Source organism: Trichosurus vulpecula, chromosome 8 (genome assembly GCF_011100635.1).
Source record: "Trichosurus vulpecula isolate mTriVul1 chromosome 8, mTriVul1.pri, whole genome shotgun sequence".
NCBI lineage: Eukaryota > Metazoa > Chordata > Mammalia > Diprotodontia > Phalangeridae > Trichosurus > Trichosurus vulpecula.
The window spans coordinates 84366699-84391616 of record NC_050580.1 but is presented as its reverse complement, the minus strand read 5'-3'; the positions used below and the strand labels follow the sequence as shown (position 1 = coordinate 84391616).

At 34.9% G+C, this 24918-nt stretch overlaps 1 protein-coding gene across 1 annotated transcript in view; it reads left to right on the top strand.

Moving 5' to 3' along the window:
• The window catches only part of HECTD2 (HECT domain E3 ubiquitin protein ligase 2), a 122463-nt gene that overhangs the window by 87386 nt on the left and 10159 nt on the right, over window positions 1–24918 (top strand). Inside the window, exons 13-19 of the mRNA XM_036735485.1 lie at window positions 2758–2865; window positions 3611–3743; window positions 7106–7194; window positions 10404–10562; window positions 17866–17940; window positions 22306–22393; window positions 22483–22589. Coding sequence (XP_036591380.1) covers window positions 2758–2865; window positions 3611–3743; window positions 7106–7194; window positions 10404–10562; window positions 17866–17940; window positions 22306–22393; window positions 22483–22589 — 759 coding nt within the window. The remainder of the gene's footprint in view (window positions 1–2757; window positions 2866–3610; window positions 3744–7105; window positions 7195–10403; window positions 10563–17865; window positions 17941–22305; window positions 22394–22482; window positions 22590–24918) is intronic.

Below are 24918 nucleotides of genomic sequence, written 5' to 3'. Positions count from 1 at the left end.
TAAATGGTTTTCTAGAGTTACTGTTGCTGAAAAAGTTATCTCTGTTTTTCTGATTCTTCTGGACCTTATATCTTCTTCCATCCCTCTTTTTTGCCTTCTCTCCTCTTCCCTCTCCCTGGTGATCAACCTCTCCAATTTTAGCTAGGCTATTCCTTGACTAAATGGGTCCATACTCAGAGCTTTTCCAACGTAGTAGGACTTTTAAAAGTTGGAGCTCTACTGTCATAGCCTCAAAGAATATGGGGTCCCCTCCATGCCATTATGAGACATGTGAATGCAAGACATTAGTGGAGGCTAACGACACTCACTCACAATTTACAGTGAGTTGTAGTGTTGTTTGTTTAAGAAAGTACATAGGGAAAATAAGGGGATTTTTTTGTGTCTGGCTTGAGAAAATAAAAAGAACCTTAGGAGCATAATTAGTATAAAATCTAAAGTTTATTTCCTTTGATAATTCAGTTCCCCAAAGGCAAATATTTCTTTTTGTCACAACCCAGGAAGAAAGCTTTGAGTGATTGGTGTCATGCGTAGTCAGCCTTTACTGATCAAAGGACTCAAAAGGGCTATGAGTATGGGGGTACTAGAAGAAAGTTCATTGATTATGCCTGCCAGGAGAGTTCCAAAGCCCACACTGCCCCCTGGAGAAAGATTTTAACAGGTATTTTTAAGTAGAAAAACCCTTCATCTTGTGTAGATGCTGAAACCCAATAGTGTTTAGTTGAAATAATTCAAAGAATAGTCCCTATCACTAAATCTATGGTGCTTTCTTCCTTGTATTTGCACTCATATTTAATACTGATTTTTAGTATTTTTCCCTTGACCTGTTTTTTTTGATATGGGGAGGGAGGGCAGGAACCTAAATCAAAACTATGCAAAATTTTGTCAAAATTTCTCTTAGCAGCTAATCCATTTATGGGTAATTTTTACTTCCTTAAAGAACATTCAGAGAAAGAACTGATAAATAGAAGTACATATAATAGAGTAATTTTACATATGTAAACATTTGTGTCTAATGGTAGCCATCTTGGGGTGGGGGAGGGAGGAGAAAAAAAAAGATATTTACTTGATTACTTTATTACATGTTCAAAAAGAATAGGAAGTTGTACACAAGAAATTTGCAGTTTCATGTGCAATCATCTTTTTTATTTTACTATGTTATAATGCATGTTTTATTCCATAAATTTAAAAAATTTTTAAAAGAACATATGTGTCACATATGGACCTTGCCACTAGTTTGTTCTCTGGTATTCTTGGCCTATTATTACTTAGAGGGTCTGACACAGATGTATGGGAAAAATTAACCAGTAAATCATTAGGTTCAAAGGCACCACTTCAGAACAACAACAGCAAGATGAATACCATACACTGACAAAGGTCTTTACAGTTTGCAGCGTGCTTTCCTCCAGTAGCCCTATGAAGTAGTTAATACAAATAATGTGGACCCTGTTTTGCAGATGGAGAAATTGAGGCTGAGTTTTGAAGTGACTTGCCTCTAGTCAGGCACATCTAGCAAGCATCAGAACTTGGTGCTAAACCCAGATCTCTGGGGTCTAAGTCTGCTCAGCTTTCCAGCAGGGAGCTCAGTATGTGGTGTCATTTGAGGCCAGGAAGACTCCTTTGACCAACATTATCTCCTCTAGCCTGTCTCAGTACCTAGAATTCCATTATTTGAGTGGTAGACCTTTTGGTCATAGAGGCCTAACTCCTACTAAAATATCCCCATGGGAGAGAAGACACATTTGACCTTATTGATTTTTTAACGTCTTAGTGTACTTTAATTTATGGAGTCTTTTCCAATATAATGACTCACAGAGAAGGCAAATTCTACTTAAAATAGAGCATTGAACAGAGTAAAAAGTACAGAGCAAAAGATACTACTGCACAGGAAAGTCATACCTGTTTCAGATGCTATATTGAAGAACCTAGGCCTAAGCAGGGAGATCCATAGGAGAATATTAGTTGCCAAGGGTTGAAGGTGCCTGGATCCTGAAAGTTTTAGTAGAGTTAGTTGGACAGAGTATGAATATGGTCTTGTTATATGGGTCCTATTCTTAAAATAGTTTTTGGTGTTAAAAAATTGCAATGGAATTTATAGTATTCATCTTTTCAATATTTTTTAATTTTTATCTGATACACAAGAGTTCCATTTTCTTTATTGCCAGAGAGGGTAATGTTTTGTGGGAGATATTTTTAATGCAATTGAGTGGAGGAGGCAGTGAACATGTCTTTGTGCCTGCTCATACTTTTAAAACATCATTCATTATGAAATACACAAAATAGCATTTGCCTAACCAGTTTTGTTATTGGAGATAACATTTTCTGTCTTGTATTTTTTGGTGAAACTAGAAAGTTATCAAGCTTTAGAAAATAAACTGGAACTTCATTGTAAATACTCTGCATTTCCTATAGTTGGTTATTCTTCTCCTTAAGTTAAATTACACTAAGATATTAAAAGATCAATACAGAATAATTCTTTGATCCCATCCAAGGTAGGTTGATTATTGAAGTACCAAAAGGACCTTGTCATAAGGCAGTTTCACCAATAAGATGGACTTATGGGATAAATTTATAGGGGGTACCTTTTATAACAAGATTCTAATGTATAGTTATTGTTAGCTTTTGGGAATTATTAAATGATATCCCAGTGATAGGAAAAATATTATGTGTATTTTTATGAATATATCCTTTTTACTAATTAAAATTTAATAAAGTTATACTTGTAAAAAACTGAAAATAATCTTTCTCTGATTCAAATAGCAGAGTCTGGTGGACAAAGTTTCTCGAAGGCAAAGACCTGACATGAATATGCTATTTCTAAATATGAAAGTAAGAAGAACACACCTTGTTAGTGATTCACTCGATGAGGTACAGTAAAATGATTCCTCACTAATATTTATCACTTGGATACTTAGTTTTTTCAGTTCAGTCTGGGACTTAACATCTACTAGAAATACTGCTAAGTATTACTTTTTCTAAATGGCAATGAGTATTCCTCATTTTATTTTAATATTATGATGGCAGTTAGATTATCTTGTTCATAATAAGACCCTGTATTCAATGGAATTATAAATTATCAGAACTGGAAAGATATTTAAGATCATCTGCTCTAGTGTTACCATTTTATAGCTGAGGCAAAGGAAGGTGCTGGTTGGTGGTAGAGCACAGTCCCAATTTTGGACCCAGATTCCTGGTTACTTTCTGATGGAGCAATTTCTAAATGTTCATTATTCAAAATATGCAAAGATAAATCAAAGAAATAGGAAACCTGGGCCCTAGTCCTAACTTCATCACTAACTAGTTATGCCACTTTATACAAATCACTTTTCATTTTCTGTAAATGAAGTTTTGAGGTTAGATGATTTCTTAGGGCTCTTCCTATTCTAATATTACTTGAGCTATTTGTAGATAATAATCAATTTTCCTCTAATGTCCAAAGCTTTACCCATTTTTTCAGTTAGAGTAGTCATTATTTGTCTAAAGTGATTCAAGTGGTTTTAAAATTTTAATAACAAGTTGATGACTTGGAAAAAAATTAATGCACATTTCCCTTAGTTAAAAGATAACATCTTCATTTTTAATATCTTTACATCGGGGTAATATTTTTAAACAGTTGACAAGGAAAAGAGGAGACTTGAAAAAGAAGTTGAAAGTGACATTTGTGGGTGAGGCTGGCCTTGATATGGGTGGCTTGACAAAAGAGTGGTTTCTTCTCCTGATTCGCCAAATTTTTCACCCAGACTATGGTGAGTACTTGTGATGAAAGTTTTATATAACTAACATGTCCTCAAATTCACCTGATTTAGCAATTATAGTAATTTCACCTAGTCATATAAGTTACTGTGACTTGTTTTGCCCCCCAAAAAATTATGCAATAGTAGATATAAATGCCCAAGTGTTATTTTTAGATTGTAAGAAAAGAAGTTTAAGGTTTTAACAGTTTCATGATGTGACTACGCAGGGTCTCTATTTGGGGACACTAAGAAAAGAATATTAATGCAAAAATCATCAAAAAAAATTTTGCAAGACTCGTTGTCATCATAGTCTTATATGTTGTCATCTGTTCCATAAACTACTTCAATTTATTCTAATAAATTAATCTTATGAGTGTTTTCTGTTTAAAACTATTTTGATGATTCATCACAAGATATTCTGTTTTTAATTTGTTAACTGATTTTGTCTTAATACTGATAATACTTTCCCATGAAGATTATTCTTTGGTCTTTTGGACTTTTCATTTGAAGAATGACAAGTAAGTTCAATAAATACACCAAAGTTAGATGTCTTTTTACTTGATTTTTGTACAAAAATATGGTCTCGCAACAATATTTTTAAACCACTAGAGTGTAATTTGCTAAAGGAACTAAATATATAGAAGTTAAATATGTCATTCAGTTACAGGGAACAAAATATAATAATAACGAGATGTACTGGATTGTTGTGCCTTGACATTTGAAAAATAATACAGAATTCTTGTACTTGGCTAATTTGGCATTTGGTCCATGATTTCATTGGTCTGGGTAACCTTCCATAGGTACAGTTGGCAACCCCTTCCTACCATTTTATTCCATATAGCTTTTGTTCTCATCTTTCCATAAATCACAAATAGAAGTCCGACACTATCCTAGAAGGCCCTTCCTCAAGTTCTTTCAATATCCCTAGAGTAACACAAAGGCCTAATATAATCCTTTATCATGGTATGAAGGTGATCCAGGTTTCTCAGAGTGTCTTAGTGGAGTACCAGTTCTGGCAGGTGCATGAAAAGCTTCAGGTATATAGTTCTGTCAAAAGTATCTGCTTTCAGGGGGCTAACCTACTTCAGGATTGAGTGGTTTATCATAGGCAGCCTGGTCACTTGGTGATACATTGTTGGGCCATGGTATTCATGAAACAAAGGAAAGCAGAAAATGTTCATTAGTTCCATGGAGCTGCCTTCCTTTGCTACAGCTGTGATGGCAAAGTAGTGGAAGTGAAGTCAAAGAGATTTAAGAATCCATTTTCAGACCATCTAGAAATGTGAACCTAACTGTTGATGTTATAATTGTGAGATATGATCTTTGGCCAGTGACCAGTAAGTGGCCATGTTACTGGAGGGACTGAATTGTATCGATTTTTATATTCTTGGAATAAGTGAAAGACAATGAGATGCTGCTAAATGGAAGGATGTTTCAAGCCTCTCCTTAAAGAGGTAAATAAAGGAGGTGGCAGAGTTGACTTTATTGTTCATCCAAAAGCAAAGAAATGTATTTTCAAAGGACACTTGGTCATCTCATGTTTCATAAGCAAGTCATGTAATCTCTCCTGAGCTTCAATTTCCTTATCTATAACATGGGGCTAATAATAATTGTACTGTCTCACAGGATTGTTGTGAGACTGAGATGAGCTAATTTATGCAAGATTCTTTACAAATTTTAACATGCTATATAAATATCAGTTATTACTTTTAATTATCATCTAAATGGAAACATTTAATTGCAACTTCTTTTTTCCTTAATTTTTGGACCAGACTTGTGACTTCATTGGTATATGGAATTCCTAGCGAAGAAGATTTCTTTACAATCCAGATCGATAACTGTTGTGCCACTTAAAGACTTAGACAGTTGACTCTGTCATTGAGAGGCCTTGCCCAAGGTCACACAGCCAGCATATCACAAAGGCAGGACTTAAACCTAGTCCTGCCTGACTCTGAAGCTAACTCTTGGGTCACTAGATCAATCTGCAACTTCTTTATGTCTTGTCATATCACCAGAAGGCTGGCCACCGAGGGATGATTTTTTTAAACAATGGCAACCCATGAAATAGCCAATGGACAGTTTTATGCAGCCCCCTTCTGCTTCCAAAGTGATGGTGACAAAGTGAGGGGAAAGGGTGAAGAGAGTACTAAGAACTGTATGATTCTGTGTAAATACATAGAACTTTATTAGTGAATAAATTGGTTTACCTATTGGCATTCAAGATGTAATCTTTGTCAAACAGCCAGAAGTATAACAGTACTGGAAAAAATAAGCCACATACAAGACGTCACAGTCTTTTGAATGAAACAAGGTTCGGATGATAGGCCCCACCACAGAAGGCAAGAAAGCCTTGAAAACTAGATTTTGTTTCCTTCACAGAGAACTTAAATAAAAATGATTTTATGTTAATATATTTATATTATATTTCTAAATAAGTGAGTTTATGAATGAATTTATAAATAAATAAATTTATGAATAGTTATTTATATTAAGCCAACTGGGCTAAGATGTTTGAACACCCTGTATCAAGTTTTAAAGGTCTGCAAAGTATTTTACATATACATTATCTGACAATGATAACTGATTGGCAAACTATATTTTTGCTAGATATTGCCTATCTTCTTTAAATGTAAGACTCTAAGAATTACCCTAAGTAAGGTGTTTTTATAACTATCTTTTTTTCACTGTCTTTGTTAATGGGAAGTAGAAGAGTCATGGATAAATAAAACCAGTGGATAGTGTCCAAATTTAATTTTGCACATTAGCATTTGAAGTTTATCTGTCTCATAAGCCACACCAGAACAACTAGCATGATAATATTGACCAGGTAGAATCATCTACTTTGTTTCTGTGTCTACCCTTTGTTTAGGGCTGTTGGGCAATAGAATTCTCTCAGGGTAGGCAACAGAAAGAAGGAAGAAACTACACAATCCAGAAAATGAGTAACTAATTCCTAAGTCATCAAGAGTTGGTTTTATTTCAAAAAGTCATCTTTTTGTTGGTTGATAAAATATCACTCTCTTCAAATAGTTATATGTTACTGACACCCATTGTATCAAAATAAGACTATTTGACTGATGTGTTTTATTTATATGTATGTATATGTATATATGCACATATATGTATGTGTAGATATACACACATATGTGTATGAATATATGTATATACATGTGTGTATATATATTTGTATACACACACGTATGGTGATTCAGTCATGGAGTTAGTATGAAAATGTTTTAATGGAAGACACGTTTGAGGTGAAATCTCTTTGCTGCAAAGAAACTGCCGAACATGTGAACTTCATGTGTTTTTAGTGCAAAATGTTCCCTTTTGCTAAATATATTATTTTAATAAAATTGTTCTTCTTTCCTTAGGCATGTTTGCATATCACAAGGATTCACATTGTCATTGGTTTAGCAGTTTTAAATGTGATAACTATTCTGAATTTCGGTTGGTTGGAATTGTATCCTTTAAACTGTCCACTAGGAGGTGCCAACAGACTAGAGAAAAAGGTATTTCGTCATGTATTTTTAGAAGATTACAACTATATATGTAAAATAAAATTATCTCACTAAATGTAAAGTTTGCTAATTTCTGCTAACTAGTAGTAATAGTAGTAGTAGTAGTAGTAGTAGTAGTAATATTTCTGATGATCATAAACAGGAAAACTCAATTAGATAAGAATATAGAAACTAAAAAGACAGAAGAATAATTCTCATGTTTTTCTAGATAATCTTTATGCAATTAAAATAATTTATATTCCAGACATAACATGAATAAGAAACTCAAGTGTTTCAAAACATTCAAAAATGCAAATTGTTTTTTCAACTATGATTCAATATTTGTGTACTCTTTAACTTGGTACTTACTATATAAGATACCAAAATATGATTATCTAAGATTAGCTTATTCTTAGTAAATTAGTTTGAAAAATTTCCTAAGTACTCTGTTCTCAGACATGAAATCCATAATTACAAGAAATAATTTAATAAATAAGTTAGAGTTGATAGGATAAACACATTAAAAATTGAATATAGGACTTATATTGTTATATAGTGCCATAGAGCTTTTATTGGTATAAGTTCTTAGGTCTAAATATGATCAAGAAATTAATGATCAGTACCAGTAGCAAACCGTACTGCCATATACTTACTCTAATGTAAGGCTCTAGAGCCACAAAGAGGTAGAAGTCATGGGTTCTGCTCCATAGGAGCTGCAGTCTGGTTGGGGTTACAGAGCACACACATGAAAAATGAAATCATCCTACAAGGTGGCATATGTTAAATGTCAGTGAGTGGTAGAGACAGCAAGTGCTACCCAGCTTCAAAGGAAGGAGGGATCACTGTGGACTCCAGTGGTTGAGGAAAACTTCACAGAGAAGGCAAACTGGAGTTGATTGTGGAAGAATAACCCAGAGGAGATGGAAAAGCCATCCAAGTACAACTAAGGCTAAGGAGTTTGAAAGTGTTTGAATAAATTTTCAACTCAACAAATATTTTCACATATAGAACTTTGTAATCAACATGTAACTTTACTCATAGTTATCATACAGAATAGAAATATAAGCAAAGCTCTGGGAAGAAAGCTTGCTAGTTGTTTCTATTACTGTAGACACCAATTTCTATACAAATTTATACGCACACATAATATATATTTATGTGTTGTATGTTTCCACAATTAGTAAGTTTGAGTATTCACTGAATATAAATTGAATTATCTTCATTACCACTAAGCCCTAAACATCTGTTACACAGAGAATTAAAACAGAGAAATCAAGATTACTGGCATTTCAAACCCATGATAAAAGAAGAGTACATTAGGAAGTAATTAAGAGAGAAGATACTCAACTTAGTGAGAAAGCAGAATTGTTCCAGAATGTGAGGTTTTTGGTTTTGAAGCTTTGATAGTAAAATTCTGCTTTTGTTGTTTCTGAAAAAACAGTGAATTTAAAGTATTTTCAACAACAATTTTAAAACATCTATAATGTTTTAGATTTTATAAAATATGCTATCCCCCAAATCTGTGGTGTCTACATGAGGTACTTTAAAGTTTTCATGAAGAAACTTAATGCAATAGTTTTTTACAAGCAGAATTCATTCTAGAAATGGAGACATTATATATATAAATATACACATATGTATGTGTGTATATATAAAGGGCACTTTATGGAACTATTTTAAAGCTATTGAGTTTCTGTTTCATACTATTGAGTTCACTATACATTTTCTGAATTAGGCATATAGCTCCTTGCATTGCACAGTATTACAATATATACTGAAGATCATTGTTAGTTTTCATTCTGACTTGAGCAAGCTGGAATGTTCAGTCTTCTCCAACAAGTTGTTTTTATTTCCAAGTGATATAAAAACACACACACACAAAACCCAAAGTCATATGTTGCAGTTCCCCCTCCAAGACTGTAAAATGGATAGCTTCATTGGTGACTTGAGATAATCTTTATTTGGTTGGAGTTTAAATATTGTGGAATGTGATATAAAACTCCTCTCTTGGCAAATGGGTCAATTACATTCCTCCCACACATCTGCCATAGTATAAATATATACATTAAAAAACCACAAACCTGGAAAGTTTATAAATATATCTATATTACTTTATTTTAACTTCACTACTCCACAGTAATCTATTCATATGAAAACCATTGAATTAACTTTTCACTGTAGGAGTATAACTATCCTGTAATTTGTCAATAGCATATTTATGTACACATCTTCACCTAGTTCTTATTTTCTTCAGATACTCTAATTTTAAAATTCCCAAAATGACTATAGCCAGAATCAACATTGAGGACTACTCATTTTATTAAACTGCTTCTTCTATTCAAGTCACCTACATACATGTTGATCTAATTTTAGAATGTATAAAACATTCTCTAGAAATGTCTGAAATAGATACCTTTGGTGGTCTTGGATCAAGGTTTCTAAGTCTGTCATGAATTCTGTCAATTTAACCTTTCCTTTTTTGTTGTTAATAAAAGAATTTTGCTAACCAAAACTGAGGGAGAAATCTAAGGAAGCAATATAATATGTAGAAGTGAATGGACAGTTGACAATAAATATGGAAGAAGCTGGAATGAATGAATGAATGAAAAAGCATTTATTAAAGTGTATTAAGTGAGGATACAAGTAGGAAAGCAAGACAGTTTCTGCTCTTCAGGAATCAACACATAAAGAAAGTTTTTATCAGCAAATTAGATGGAAAGGCCCAGTGGTCCTTAGGGTTCAGTGGCAAAATAGATGATAACTTTAATGTCATTTTCACTGATAAAAGCATGTCTCTCGCTGATATTGAACCATTTGACAATGCCAAGGGCTGTGATAAGAACTTTAATTTCTAGGTTTTCAATACCTGTGGCTGCTGATGAGGTAGGGAACCTGAAGATGTACTTAACTGATTCCACCTCCACAAGAATCATTATCCTACAGTGTCAATGGAGGATGAGGCTCAGAGCAGGCTTGGCAGTCACTGGAGCCCTCCTATCCCCAGGGTTCTTGGAATTACTTGCCTACCAACGGCACTTGGTCCACTGTCACTGGGGGGGTGGGGATGAGGGTCTCTCTTCTCCACTAGGGTTGCTTCCTTGGATGATGCTTTATTTAAAATGTGGTTGTTATCATGGATTCAATTTTGATTCTTAACATTTAACATATGTAGCTTATGGGACTAGCTGTATATAACAGCATTACCTTGGATATTCGTTTCCCACCCTGCTGTTACAAAAAGCTCTTAAGTCCTCCCATTGTTCCTGGTGACCAGAACACACCAGTAGGCATCTGCAATGTTACAATAGATGATCTATATCAAATTATGCCTGTAAGTATAAATTTATTAACATCTTGTGGTTCTACAATGACAAATCATTTCTCTTCTGCATGTTCTCTTTTGTAACAGTCTCTCTTTTTTATCCAGTTTCTTTACCTTTCATTCACTCATTTTATTTTGAACTCAATTTCCCCCTTCCTCATAGACACATTTTAGCCCACCTTGAGTACATGTTGGCTTGTAGTGGAAATAGGCAAACTAGTCATGCCACTAGATGCTAGGGGAGTTGCAGCAGGGGCAGGAGGAAAGATGGGAACAAATTAGAAGAATTTGTCTCCTTACCGGCGCATCATTGAGATGGGAGTAATCATAGGCTCATTGGAGTGGATCAATTTGTAGGGTTAGATGGATAGACAGAAGAAGTATGCATTTCCAGCATACCATTAACTTCCAAATTATCTATGCATAGATTACCCAGATTTCAGTGCTCTAGGTTTGACTCTTTCTTTTCAGTACTCCCTGAGAACTTCTCTCTCATATGTTTTGAGGACTTTGTGCTGCTTCTCAACTAATATGATTAGGATAATGGTAAAGCCCTGGGGGATTTGCCCCTTTAGTGTCTGTTGGAACAGAGCCCTGCTGACCCTACAGGGACTATAGTTGCAAAAGGATGATCCTACTGCTACTGTTAATTCATCAAGGGATGATTATAGAAGATTGAAAAAATCACTGACCTACAATGACAGCCATGGCTGGGTTTGAAAGGTTGCTTACAAGAAAAGAGAAGAGAGGTTCCCCTTAGGATATAAGGCATATCTCTGGAGTATTTATTACATGTATGTACTCACACTCTAAATTGGGAAATCCCAATAATACACACAAGGCTTGGAATGTTGTCTCATGATACTGCCAGAAAGTTCCAGGAGTTGTAGCCTGTGGTTCTGCTAATTTTACAGAGAACAATTATAGGAAGTTATTTGATCTCATTATACATAAATATTTAGAATTTCACTTTTAGAGGTCCTCTAAAATAATGGTGTCAAGCTCAAATAGATATGAAGCCCACTAAAGCCTACATAAGGATCCCTGCAGGCCACATATTGACTTAGAAAATAGCATGTTAATATTATCTGTGTTTTATGGTATTTTGATTTATTTTGTTAAATATTTCCCAGTCACATCTTATTCTGATTTGAGGAATATGTGGGCTGTGTGCAGCCTGACACCTCTGCTCTGAAACAATTCCCTAATTTTATATATGATAAAACTGCTAGCTGTGTAAGTCAGTTACTTCAGCCATAAAATTTAGTGTTTAGGACTTAATCAGGGCTTGAATATTTTGCTTTGGATCTAGAAACCAAACACCAAATCAAAGAGTAACAAGGACCTAATAAAATGAATTATACTCACCCACAGGCATTTTCAAAGACAAGCCATGGGGGTCTTACTTCCAATAGGTCTAGAGGATAGGGAGAATTGTGTAGTGACTTACAATGACTATGAGATTCTTCTATTTTCTCTACAGCCGAGTAACTGCTTTCTAAGTTCAAAATACAGGCTGGTCTTCTTTGTAGAAGAAAAGTTGAAGAGACTTGAGAAGTACCTCTCTTAGGGCATCAGGGATGGTGGGGATTCCCTTTTTAAAAGCGGGGGGTGGTTTCAAAGTGAAAAAAGCCAACAAAAGATCTGAAGAAGAAAAGGAGAATCCTGAATTGTGTCAGGAGGTTGAAGAGTAAAATGTCACACAAAGGAGGGAGGGAAGGAAAAAGAACCATGGAACAATATGGAATAAGTAAATATATAGAAACATGTATCCATATACACACATATGTTTGTGTATCCTTTTGAGAAGAAAAAATCTGACTAACTTGATGAAGAAACAATTATTTGTCCTCCAAAGAATAATAAAATAGATCCAGAGGCGAGGGATCACCCAGTAATGGTCAGAGAAAAAAGAGAAAAGCAGGCTCCCTGTTCTTTCCATGTAGAGAAATGCTCTCCTCATGTGCCAAACCCATGTAACATTAATCAGATATCCTTGTGAGAAAATCTGGGAACCAGATGGTAGAGAAATATGACAGAGAGAGAATACTTTGGTGAATACCAATGTGCCAAAAATGTTAGGCCCTATATACAGCCACTGGGTGCCATGGTGAGCTGGTGGCCTGTCTTTGAAAAGCCCCAGAAGTGACCATTTCTAAGGGCCCTTCTAACTCTAAAATTCTGCCATTCATGTTTTCAGTTTCCTCATTTGCAAAGTGAGGAAGTTGAACTATATGTCTAAGATCTCTTTTAGTTCTACCATTCAATGATTTTGATTTCAGTGGAATCTATATTTTAAATTTTTGACAGAATATCATCAATAAATTAACTTTTAAAAATGGAAGGGATTCAGTTTTTACTGATTTACATCTGGATTTTTTTAAAAGTTAGATTTCAGTGGATTTTTTTTATGAAAGACTAAGATTATGAACAGTTTTGAATTATAACATTGAAGTACTCCTTAAATGTAAGTAACACAGTATCTGTCAGATTAAAACATGTGATCAGCACAACAAAGAGAATCATAGGGTTCATATATTTAGAGGTAGGGATAGCTAGATGGCACAGTGGATAGAGCACTGGGCTTGGAATCAGGGAGACTCCTCTTCATGAGTTCAAATCCAGCCTCAGACACTTAACTAGCTGTACGACCTGGGCGAGTCACTTCACCCTGTTTGCCTCAGTTTCCTCATCTGTAAAATGAGCTGGAGAAGGAAATGGCGAGCAACTCCAGTGTCTTTGCCAAGAAAACCCCAAAAGGGAGGGGGCATGAAGAGTTAGACACAACTGAAACAACTGACCAACAACTACACATTTAGAGCTAGAAGGGACATCAGAGAATGTAGGTGAATCAACAAGCCTTTATTATGTGCCTTCTTTGTGCTGGCACTCTGCTAAGTGCTGTGGATACAAACCCTAAGAGCTTCCATTCTGCTACATTCTACTGCTCAACTGAGGAGGAAACTGAAACCCCGAGAGCCTTGCCTGATATCCTACAGGCATCAAGTATCAGAGCCCAGATCCTTTGACTCCAAATCCAGTCCTTTTTTCTTTATATTCCCCAGCAGTATTAGCTGTTTCTGTATAATATGAGGTTAATTAAAAATACACTATTGAAAAGAAAAAGATAAATAGAAAAAAAATTCAATGAAAATACTTCTGTGAAAATTCAACATTTAGATGTTTCAAAAGAGTAAAATGAGGTGGAAAGATGCATTGAGTTGTAAGAACTGAGTCACATATTCCAGGCAAACAAGATAAAAGAATAATAGTAATGTATTTTAAAAAACATGAAACCAGCCTATTATTAGATTTTGACAAGTTAAAATTTTTAACAAGTTAAATGACCAGGTGAATAGATTTGTGAATGTTTATCTAGTAAACTATTGTTTGTCTTGGAGGACACCACTCAGCACAATGATGAAACTCTTCCCAGTGCAGGACCAAAGTTAGGAATTTGGCAATTTCCCTTGTGATTTGAAACTGATAGGGGAGGATTTGTGGCCTATATAGGCTTTTTCCCTGCCTCTTAAAATATGCCCAATAAAATGATGTTGGATCTGCAGAGGGAACATGACCTGGTGACTAAAGTTTGGACTTGGAGTCTGAAGGACTTACCTATACCTTTGTGAACATGGGCAAATCATTTAACTTGTTTCAACCTGAGTCTTCTTGTTTCTAAAATGAGGAGAGCAATAGCTGTAATATTTACTTCACAGGTTTGTTGTGGAGCACAAATAAGATAATGTATGTCAGGCTTTGCAAACCTCAAACAAAGCACTACGTAAAACACTACAGTTATTTATTCCAGTAGAATATAAGCTTTTTGAAGGCACGGACTTTTTGTCATTTTCATCATGATATCTCCTATGCCTAGTGCAACACCTTGTGCATAGTAGGTGCTAATAAATGCTTGTTGCATTATACATTAATCTTAGAAGGAAAAATTAGAGGGGTCATTAGTGAACTACCTGAAAAACAAATTCCACGCTGGGACCAGTTGCACTCATGAATATGTTCTTACATAGCTTCAAAGAACAAGTAATGTTTGTGTTAGATAAGTGGCCTAATGGAAACGTGATGAACCTGAAGGTCCTGAGTCTCTGAACCATCACACCTAGTGATTATGTGGACCTGGCACATGGTTCAACCTCTCCAAACTTCAGTTATCTTTAGAATGGAAGGAAGGAAGGAAATACTATCACATTATATCAAGCAATTTCCTAAATTGTCCATGAGTAAGGACTTAATATATTATTAAATATTGGATATTGAATATTAAATAATATAATATTGAATATAAAATTCAAGTCCAGTCCTTCAAATGTTTTCATTAATATTTTTGTACAAAAGCTCTTAACTTTCCAGAAATGTATTTTGAATTATTAGAGAAAAATGGAAGCAAAGTAAAGTTCAGGTAGACATTTTATAGACAAATATAAATTCTATGTCCCATTAAAACAAGTACCTTTTCCAGAAATCACATTTTTATTCATTTTCTTCATCATGTTGGGTATTAATGGAAGTTGTGGGTTTTGGAAGTTACAATTCAGAGATTTGGAATTGTTACTAAGAATTTCAGGAATCCAGAGGCTATTGGCCAATGTGTAAATCTGTATCTAACAAAGGCTGAATGAATTTTGAATGACAAAACAAGTGAACAGGCCGTGGGACCTCCATTACCTTTTCTTAAGGTGATTTCCTTTTAATGAAAACTAAAATATTAATCTGGGTCACCCATAGAGACTAGCTGCAGGGGTGGGGAACCTGCAGCCTTGAGGCCACATCTGGCCTTCTAGGACTTTGGGTGCAGCCATTTGACTGAGTTCAAGTTTTACAGAACAAATCCTTTTATTAAGGGCATTTGTTCTGTGCTAGAGGAAGGGAATACCCAGACTTTGGATAGCTCCCATCACTCTCTAATAACCATGTTGTGGCCTTCTTTTGCTTTTCTGGTTTTTATTCTGTTTGGCTGATTACTATACGCGTCCTAGCATCATTTCAATCTAGATTAATTTAATTCAGTAAGGAACTCTGGGCTCTAACCCTTTGTATTATTGGCATTGCTACTCCATATTTTTTTCATTAAATAGGCTTACCAAAAGTCCAACAGGGTGAAAAATAAATTGTTAGCCTTGAAAATTTGGAAATGATTTATTTTAAATTATTAGAATCTAAAGATGATGGAAAATGTATTGTTCTATAATTCATAATGGTTAATTACAAAATAAAACACAAAATGAACGCAAGTTTCAAATATACAGTGCATGATACATTTTCATTTTAATGTACTTGAACGAACTAATTTGTATTTAGTTCCTGTTTAAAGGAATTGATGACAGGAAGGAATTAGGAAAGAAATTTTGTAATGAAGTCAAGGCATGAGAATGGTTCTGAATTTGCTAAGATATGAATCTCTCATCACTTTGTATAACATACAAAGCATTGGCAAATATTGACTTATTTCCAGCATGCCCATAAGCATGAATTGCCTGCTGGTACTTGACTAATTTCACTAATTTAAGCCAATTTTTTTTGTAATCCTAATTTAAACCCAGTTTTGCTTCCACCAAATTCCTAAATTTTTCAGAAATGAAATTGAGTATTTGAGTACTACTTACTCATTTTATAGGATTGTGACAAGCAGGGAAATCTGTTCTTTAGGGGGAAAAGATATTTTTAATAAAACTTTAACAACATTGTAGAGGGAAGTATATGGAGATGCTTTCAATTAACTACTCAATAATACATCCCATTCTACTATTTGAAGTGGACATTTTCTTAAGTTTTATTGATGTCTTTTATATAACATTCCTTTCCAAGTTTACCCCTTCCATTATGACAAAGGTTTGAGGGGGAAAAGTTCAACAAATCACCTGACTCTCAGTTTATGCACTATTACACTCTTATCATCCCTCACCTCTTCAACAAAAGGAAAATGGTACGTTTACTCATCTCTTCTCCAGAGCTAAACTTGGTTTTTATCATTGTATGATACTCAGTTTCATTTTATTTTTCTTCCCATTAACATTGTTGCAGTAACTGTGTGTATTCTTTTCTGCATCAGTTCATATAAGTCATCCCACATTTTTTCTGAATTCCTCATGTTTGTCATTTTTATAGCACAATAATATTCTGTTGTGTTCATGTATTTCAATTTGTTTCTCAGTTCCCCAACCAAAGAACTCTACTTTGTTTCCAGTTCTTTGCTAACATAAAAGAACTGGTATGAATAGTATGTGCCAAAAAATGGGATCTCTGACCCCAATGGGTATGGATATTTTAATCACTTCTTTTTTAGCACAATTCCAAATTGCTTTCCAGAATGATTGGACCAGTTCATGGGGTCCACTGTTTCAGACACCTGAATCGTTTCAGATACCTGACTTTCCATATCCCCTCCAAAATGGAAAATTTCCATCTTTTGTCATTTTAATTTGCGTTAGTTGTTATTTTAATGTTATTTTAGTGTTACTTTAATTTACATTTCTCTTATTGCTATTGATCTGGAGCTGTCTTTCATGAGATTGTTGATAATTTGCAATTCTTTTGAGAACTGCTCATATCCTTTGACATCTGATTCATTAGAGGAATGGTTCTTGGTCTTTTATACTTGCTTTACTTTGCTATAGATCTTGGATATCGAATCTTTATCATCACTATTAGATACAGTGGTTTTTTTCTCTCAAATCAAATTTCCATTCTTATCTTAGTTGCATTGATTTTGTGCTCAAAATTTCACGTACTTTAAGTTGTTTTGTCTTTTGTGGTTTCATGTATCCTTTGTTTGGTTAAGAATTTTTCCCCTACTCATAATTGTGAAACGTACCTCTATCTATTTTCCTCATGTGTGTATAATGTGACTTTTAAATATTTTAATCATTTATCCATTTGGAATATATTGTGGTATATGGTATAGGATGCTCATCTAAACCTATTTTTTTTGCTAAACTACTTTCCACTTTTTCCTTGTCAAATAGGGAGTCCTCAGCAAGCTAGTTCATGTTCTTGAATAATGTAGATATTGTCCAGTTATCTAACTTACCAGAAAACTTTGCAATGATTTAAGAATATTTTGATAAGGAAAATTTTTTTCTTAGGTACATATTTAGAGTTATAACAGAAAAGTTTTCAGAAAAACATCCCTCTTGTTATTACACCATGCCAACTGATATATAACCAGGTATATATTACCTTTATGCTTTAATATGTAAATAGTTTGTTTACTGTATTAATTTCCATTTTAAGCAAAATTACATATATATCACTTAATGTAATTATATAAAATAGCACATAATATTCATTTTTACAGGAATTGGCCCATGGATTAAATGAACTTTTATCACATGATGGCAATGTTGAAGAAGATTTTTACTCAACCTTCCAGGTAATATAAATGTAAAACAAAATGACATATAATATTCAAAATAGGATCAAATAAAAGTTTTGCTGTCATCATATTATTGAATATGGTGCCTACTAGTTGCATGGTGTGATATGAGGTGTTTGGGAATACCTAGTTTTGTTTGTTTAGTCATTTTCAGTCATGTCTGACTCTTCATGATTGCTTTTGGAGTTTTCTTGGCAAAAATACTGGAGTGTTTTGCTATTTCCTTCTCTAGCTCATTTTATAGATGAGGAGACTGAGGCAAACAGTGTTAAGTGACTTGCTGAGGGTCACATAGCCAATAAGTGTCTGAGCCCAGATTTGAACTCAGATCTTCCTGACTCCAGGCTCTGTGCTCTATCCCCTGTGCCACCTGGCTGCTTATTTGGGAAAGGTAACAGAGCTACTCCCAAGTACCTTATAGCTTAACGTGGAAACAAAAAGGTAGTCACAAATAGATTAGAAAGGCCTTGAATATAGATCGCTGATCATCACAGAGGAGTAGAAAATTCTATGAAGATGAATGTTTTTATAAGCCTTAGCACCTTATAGAAAAGCAAAGGTATCATAAATAATATGGGTAGTGTGTAGGTAGGAAATCAGCATGTCTTTGGCTCAGCTGCTATCTTTGATCTCTTTTTGAAACAAAGTTCAAACTGTGCCCTCGCATCAAAAATCAAATTGGTAGAGACCAATCTTCCCTACCAATATCTACGAATAATTAGAAATCCACAGGTTTACAGGTAACTAGGAATTATCAATATAATCCAAAAATATCTCGAAGGGGTAGAGCCAAGATGGCAGAGAAAAGTCAGGGACTTGCCTGAGCTCTCCAAAATTCCCTTACAAATAACTTTAAATAATGCCTCAAAATGATTTCTGGAGCAGTAGAACCCACAAAAGCATGGGGTGAAACCATTTTCCAGCCCCAGACAATTTAGAATGTCAGCAGGAAAGGTCTGTCGAACTCAGGTGAGAGTGAAGCACAGGCAATGCCCAGGCAGACCTTAGAGGCAACTGAATTAGCAGCTGTGGCTTCTAGAGCTTTCAGCCCACAGATGGTAAGAGGGTTAGACAACTGGTCAGGAGATTATAAGGGTCCCTTTTCTGTTACTGGGTATAGGACTCTGTTGCATTGCCCTCTACATGGATCTGGGTCACAGTCCTGGAGTACAGTCCAAATGTGAGGAGATGCACTACCACACCAGAGCTTGTAGTCCTAGGGGTGGGGGAGAGGGGAACCTTTGTCACAGTTCCAGTGCAAAAAAAATAGTGCTTGTGATCACTCAGAGACTAGAGCACAGGCCAGGAGAGTAGTAAACACACCTCTCTTTAGATCATGCCACCTTGGAAGAATTAAAAACTTATAGACCTCCCCCACACACACACACAACTAGCTCTAAAAACGGCAACACAAATAACCTGAAGCTTTGGACAGTGCCCCTTCCACCCTAGCAGCAGAGCCTAACTTTAAAATAAAGTTTAAAATCAAGAAATAGGCTGGAGAAATAAGCAAATAACAAAAAAAGAACTTAGAGTTGTTATGGCAGGTCTGCACAACCTGCAGCCCACCAAAGGATTTTGGGCAGCCCACGAAAAATGTAGAGAAATCCTTTGGTGGACCGCAGGTTGTGCAGGCCTGTATCATTGTGAAAGATCAAAACACAAATTCAGAAGACAAAAAAGTCCAAAGCTTCAAAGAAAAATGTGAATTGGTCTCAGGCCCCAAAAGAATCCCTGGAACGGCTCAAAAATGAGTTTAAAATCAAATAAAAGAAGAAGAAGGAAAATTGGGAAAAGAAATGAGAGTGATGCAAGAAAATCATGAGAAAGAAGATTCAACAGCTTGGTAAAGGAGGCACAAAAATACTGAAGAAAATAACATCTTAAAAGACAGAATAAATGAAAAGGTAAAAGAAGCACAAAAATCCACTGAAGAAAACTCCTTAAAAAGTAGAATTGGCCAAATGGAAAAGGAGATTTAAAAGCTCCCTGAAGAAAATAATTCCTTAAAAATTAGAATTGGGCAAGTGGAAACTAATGACTCCATGAGACATCAAGAAGCAATAAAATAAAATCAAAAGAAGAAAAAATAGAAGAAAATGTGAAATTTCTCATTGGAAAAACAACTGACCTGGAAAATAAATTGAGGAGAGATGATTTGAGAATTATTGGACTATCTGAATGCCATGATTAAAAAAAACCTAGACATCATCTTTCAAGAAATTACCAAGGAGAACTGTCTTGATACCCTAGAACTAGAGGGTAAAATAGAAATTGAAAAAATCTGCCTAAAGAGATCCCAAAATGAAAACTCCCAGCCAAATTCCGGAACTACTAGATCAAGAAGAAAATATTGCAAGCAGCCAGAAGGAAACAATTCAGATAGCATGGAGCCATAGTCAGGATAACACAAGATTTAACAGCTTCTAAATTTAAAGGATTGGGGGGCTTGGAATATGATATTCTGGAGGGCAAAGGAGCTAGGATTACAATCAAGAATCACCTACCCAAAAAACTGCACATTCCATGAAATAGAGGACCTTCAAATGTTCCTGATGAAAAAAACAGAGGTGAATAGAAAATTTCACTTTCAAATACAAGGGTCAAGTGAAGCATAAAAACGTAAACAGGAAAAAAAAAATCATAAGGTATTCAGTATGGTTAAACTATTTACATTCCTACTTGGGAAGATGATATTCGTAACTCCTTAGAGCTTTATCAATAGAGAAGTTGGAAGGAGTATACAAAGATAGCATTAGCGTGAGTTGAATATGATGGGATAACATCTAAAAAATAAAATTAAGAAGTAAGAAGGAGGAATGCACTGGGAGAAGGGAGAAGGGAAAAAGCAGAACAGGGTAAATTATTTCACATAAAAGAAGCATGAAACTTTTATAGTGGAGGGGTGAGAGAGGTGGGGGGAGGGGCGGGGTTGTGCTTGAACCTTACTCTCATCAGAATTGGCTCAAAAAGGGAATAACAACACAATCAGTTGGGTATAGAAATCTATCTTACACTACAGGAAAGTAGGAGAGGAAGGTGTTTGGGGCAGGGGGAGGTGATAGAAGGGAGGGCAGATGGGAGGAGGCAGTAGTCAAAAGCAAGACACTTTTGAGGATGGACAAGGTGAAAGGAGAGTGAGAGTAGGATAAATAGGGGAATCTAGGATGGACAGAAATACACAGTAATCATACTTGTGGAAAAAAACCTATCAGATTGGCTACTATGACAGAAAAGGAAAGTGACAAATGTTAGAGAAGATATGGAAAAATAGGAACACTAATGCACTGTTGGTAAACTTGTAAACTGATTCAGCCATTCTGTAGAGCAATTTGGAACTATTCCCTATGGGCTATAAAGCTGTGCTTATTCGTTGACCTAACAATATTACTACTAGGTCTGTATCCCAAAGAGATAAAAAACAAAAAGGAAAAGGACTTATATGTACAAGAATATTTATAGCAGCTCTTTTTGTGGTGCCAAAGAATTGGAAATTGAGGAATACCCATCAGTTGGGGAATGGCTGATTGTGATGAAATACTGTTGTACTATAAGAAATAAGTAGGATGTTCTCAGAATAACCTGAAAAAACTACATGAACTGGTACAAACTGAAGTGCACAGAACCAGGAGAACATCGTACATAGTAACAGCAATATTGTACAATGATCAACTGTGAATGACTTAGCTATTCTCAACAGTACAATAATCTAGGACAGTTCTGAAGGACTTATGGCAAAATATGTTATCCACCTCCAGAAAAAGAACTAATGGAGTTTGAATGCAGATCAAAACATAATTTTTTTAAACTTTCTTTTTCTTTCTTTTTTTGGTTTGGTTTGTTTTCTTCACAACATAACTGATGTGGAAATATGTTTTGCATGACTGTACATGTATAACATCAAATTTCTTACCTTCTCAAGGGGAGGAGAATTTTGGAAGTAAAAAAATTTTTAAAGAATGTTAAAACTTTTATATGTAATTGAAAAAAATAAAATATTAAACAAAAGTATCTCGAAGCAGTAATGACAGACCTCTTATTAGGATAGGAAAGCATGTTAGACGTAAAATCAAAACTGAGTCAGCCAGTAAAATTTCTGGGCAGCCAATTTGGATAATGTCTTTTGTAAGACCATGGGTAAGGATGATATTGAGAGGAGAGGGAAGAGTTGGCCAACATAGAAGACAAATAATGTTAAATTGTTTTGAAATTCAATAAGTGATCTATTTTAGCATCTTGAGGGTTTAAAATGTAATGCAAGAGTATTTTTTCCCTAAATCTTATTTCTTGGTTGAATATTACATAATAATGTTATCATCATAGAAACATTTAAAAATGTATTGTAATGGCATCTACCATCAGGTTTTCCAAGAAGAATTTGGAGTAATCAAATCATATAATTTAAAATCCGGTGGTGATAAAATTCCAGTTACCAATCAGAATAGGAAAGGTATGTTCAATATATGTGTTTTTGTCTGAAATGCATCTGAATTAACCATTTGTTTATATTAATTAATCAAATGTATAATCTCTTTCTAGAGTATGTGCAACTATATATTGACTTCCTTCTCAACAAATCTATCTACAAACAGTTTGCTGCATTTTATTATGGATTTCATAGTGTATGTGCTTCCAATGCATTAATGGTAAGAGATTTGGCTTTAAGTTACCAAGTAGGCCTTTCAGTATGCAAGTAAAAAAATAATTTAGCATGACAGTCCTGATCATGAATAACAATTTTTTGGATGAATGAGGTTTTTAGTAGAAAATATTTTCAATACATTTATGTTTATTATTATTATATTATCATTTTTTATTTGGAGAGGTTGGGGCATTACAGGTGTGGAATGTTGCATAAACTTTCAGATGAGGTCACCATATTGTTAATTTTGCTTATTTCATTTTGTTATAAGAGCCCTTTTATGGAGTGGGGATAGTATAGATATGTCTATAATGTATAAACAAAGCATATCAATAAAATTTACAGACATAAAAAAATTTTTTTCAACTAGTTAAAACAGGGCTGGAGATAACCAACACTCAACTCCTACAAGGAGAGGCAGCATAGAATATTTGATATATAGCTGGAATATCTTAGTACAACTCCTTACTCTGCTACTTTATAAGCCATGTGACCTTAGGTCATTAAAAGCAACATAAGGTGCAAGGACAACTCCAGGGGACTCACGATGGAGAATGCTATCTTCATCCAGAGAAAGAACAGTAATGTTTGAATGCAGATTGAGGCGCACTTCATGCTCGCCTTTTTTCTTCTCTTTTGTTTTTGGGGTTTTTTTTTTTTGGTTCTGTCTCTTCTTTCTCATGATTCACTCCATTGGTCATAATTCTTCTCCACAACTTGACTAGTGTATAAATTAATTCAATGCGAAGTTATACATGGTAGTTATATGAGATTCCATGCCGTCTTGGGGAGGGAAGGGGAGGGAGGGGAGAAAATCTGGATCTCAAAATTATGTAGAACCGTGTATTATAAACTAAAAATAAAAAAAATAATAAAAAAAGTCTTGGAACCTCAGTTTCCTCATCTGGACAATGGAAATAATAATCATATTACTTGGCCTATTTTATATACTTTATAAATATCCATATAAATTTGAGCTATTAATATTAATTAGGCAAGTGGACTGGATAAAATTCTGGTCCAGTTAGCCAAACAATCTCAGAATTGGAATGGATCTCAGAAGTCATCTAATCCAACCCCACCTGAAGGAGGAATCCCTTGTACAACCTTCAGTTTAGTATTAATCCCTATCCTTATTCCCTTTCTTTATACAAAAGGGTAAAGACCCCCCAAAACTTCCCAAGTTACTGAAGACACCCCATTGGCTCAGGGTGAATGGCCTTCACTCTTCAGAAACAGTATAGGAAATTTGAGTTACAGCAAATTCCTGGGCAGAAAAGTTAGCACATGTCCCTAGTGGTGGTGGTGGTGGTGGTGGTGGTGGTATTCAAACTCTCCCCTTTCAACAGCAACTTTTAATCAATCAATCAGTTAGCTTTTATGAAATTAACTATGGTCCAGGCAGTGTACTAAGCAGTGTGGATATAAAGAAAGGGCAAAGACAAGGAACTTACACCCTAAATCTATAGCAGGTAGCTTGACTCTAGGGCAGTAACACAGACAGGTTAGGTTGTTATCTCCAAACTGTGAGCAACAATGTGAAATTTTTCCTGAACTTTATCATCTGGAACAGTAAGTAGGAAGTTCTTTTTTTGGTAAAATTGGGGCCCCAGAACATCAGTTGCATTGGAAAGAGTTTATGCATCTACCTTCTTGTATCTTCATATAATTTTAAGGTTTGTTTATTTCCTTTATGTATGGAACTATCAACAAATTCAAATATGCAAATTTTTAAAAAAATATTTCAATGAAATAATAAATTTCTACATGTAAATTAACTTTAGCAACATGAAAACAAAAAAGCCCTGTTTGCTTCTATATGCCCTTTTGTATTTATTTATCTCCACAATTTTTGGTAAAAGTTTTTTGTTGTTGTTTGTCAGTTGTGTGTGACTTTATGAACCCAGTTGGGGTTTTCTTGGCAAAGATACTGGAGGGTTCACCATTTCCTTTTCAACTCATTTTACAGATGAGGAAACTGAGGCAAACAGGGTTAAGTGACTTGCCTAAGGCCATACAGCTAGTAAGCATCTAAGGCCAGATTTTAACTCAGGGACAGATGGGTATTCCTGACTCCAGGCTCAGAAGAACTCTATCCACTGTGACACCTAGCTGCCCTTTTGGTAAAAGACCTCTGGATAAAGTCTATAGTTCACCATATTTGGGGGGTGGCGATATGTGTGAATGAAGCAAGGAAGTTATTTGGGATGGAAAAGAGTGCTTGTCTGTTATCTCTTTATGTTTCTTTCTTGAAAGACTTCAAATATAGTCCTGGAAGTAGCCTATGATTACTTTCCAAGTAGTTCTTCCAAACTTTCTGGTCTCTCCCCTAA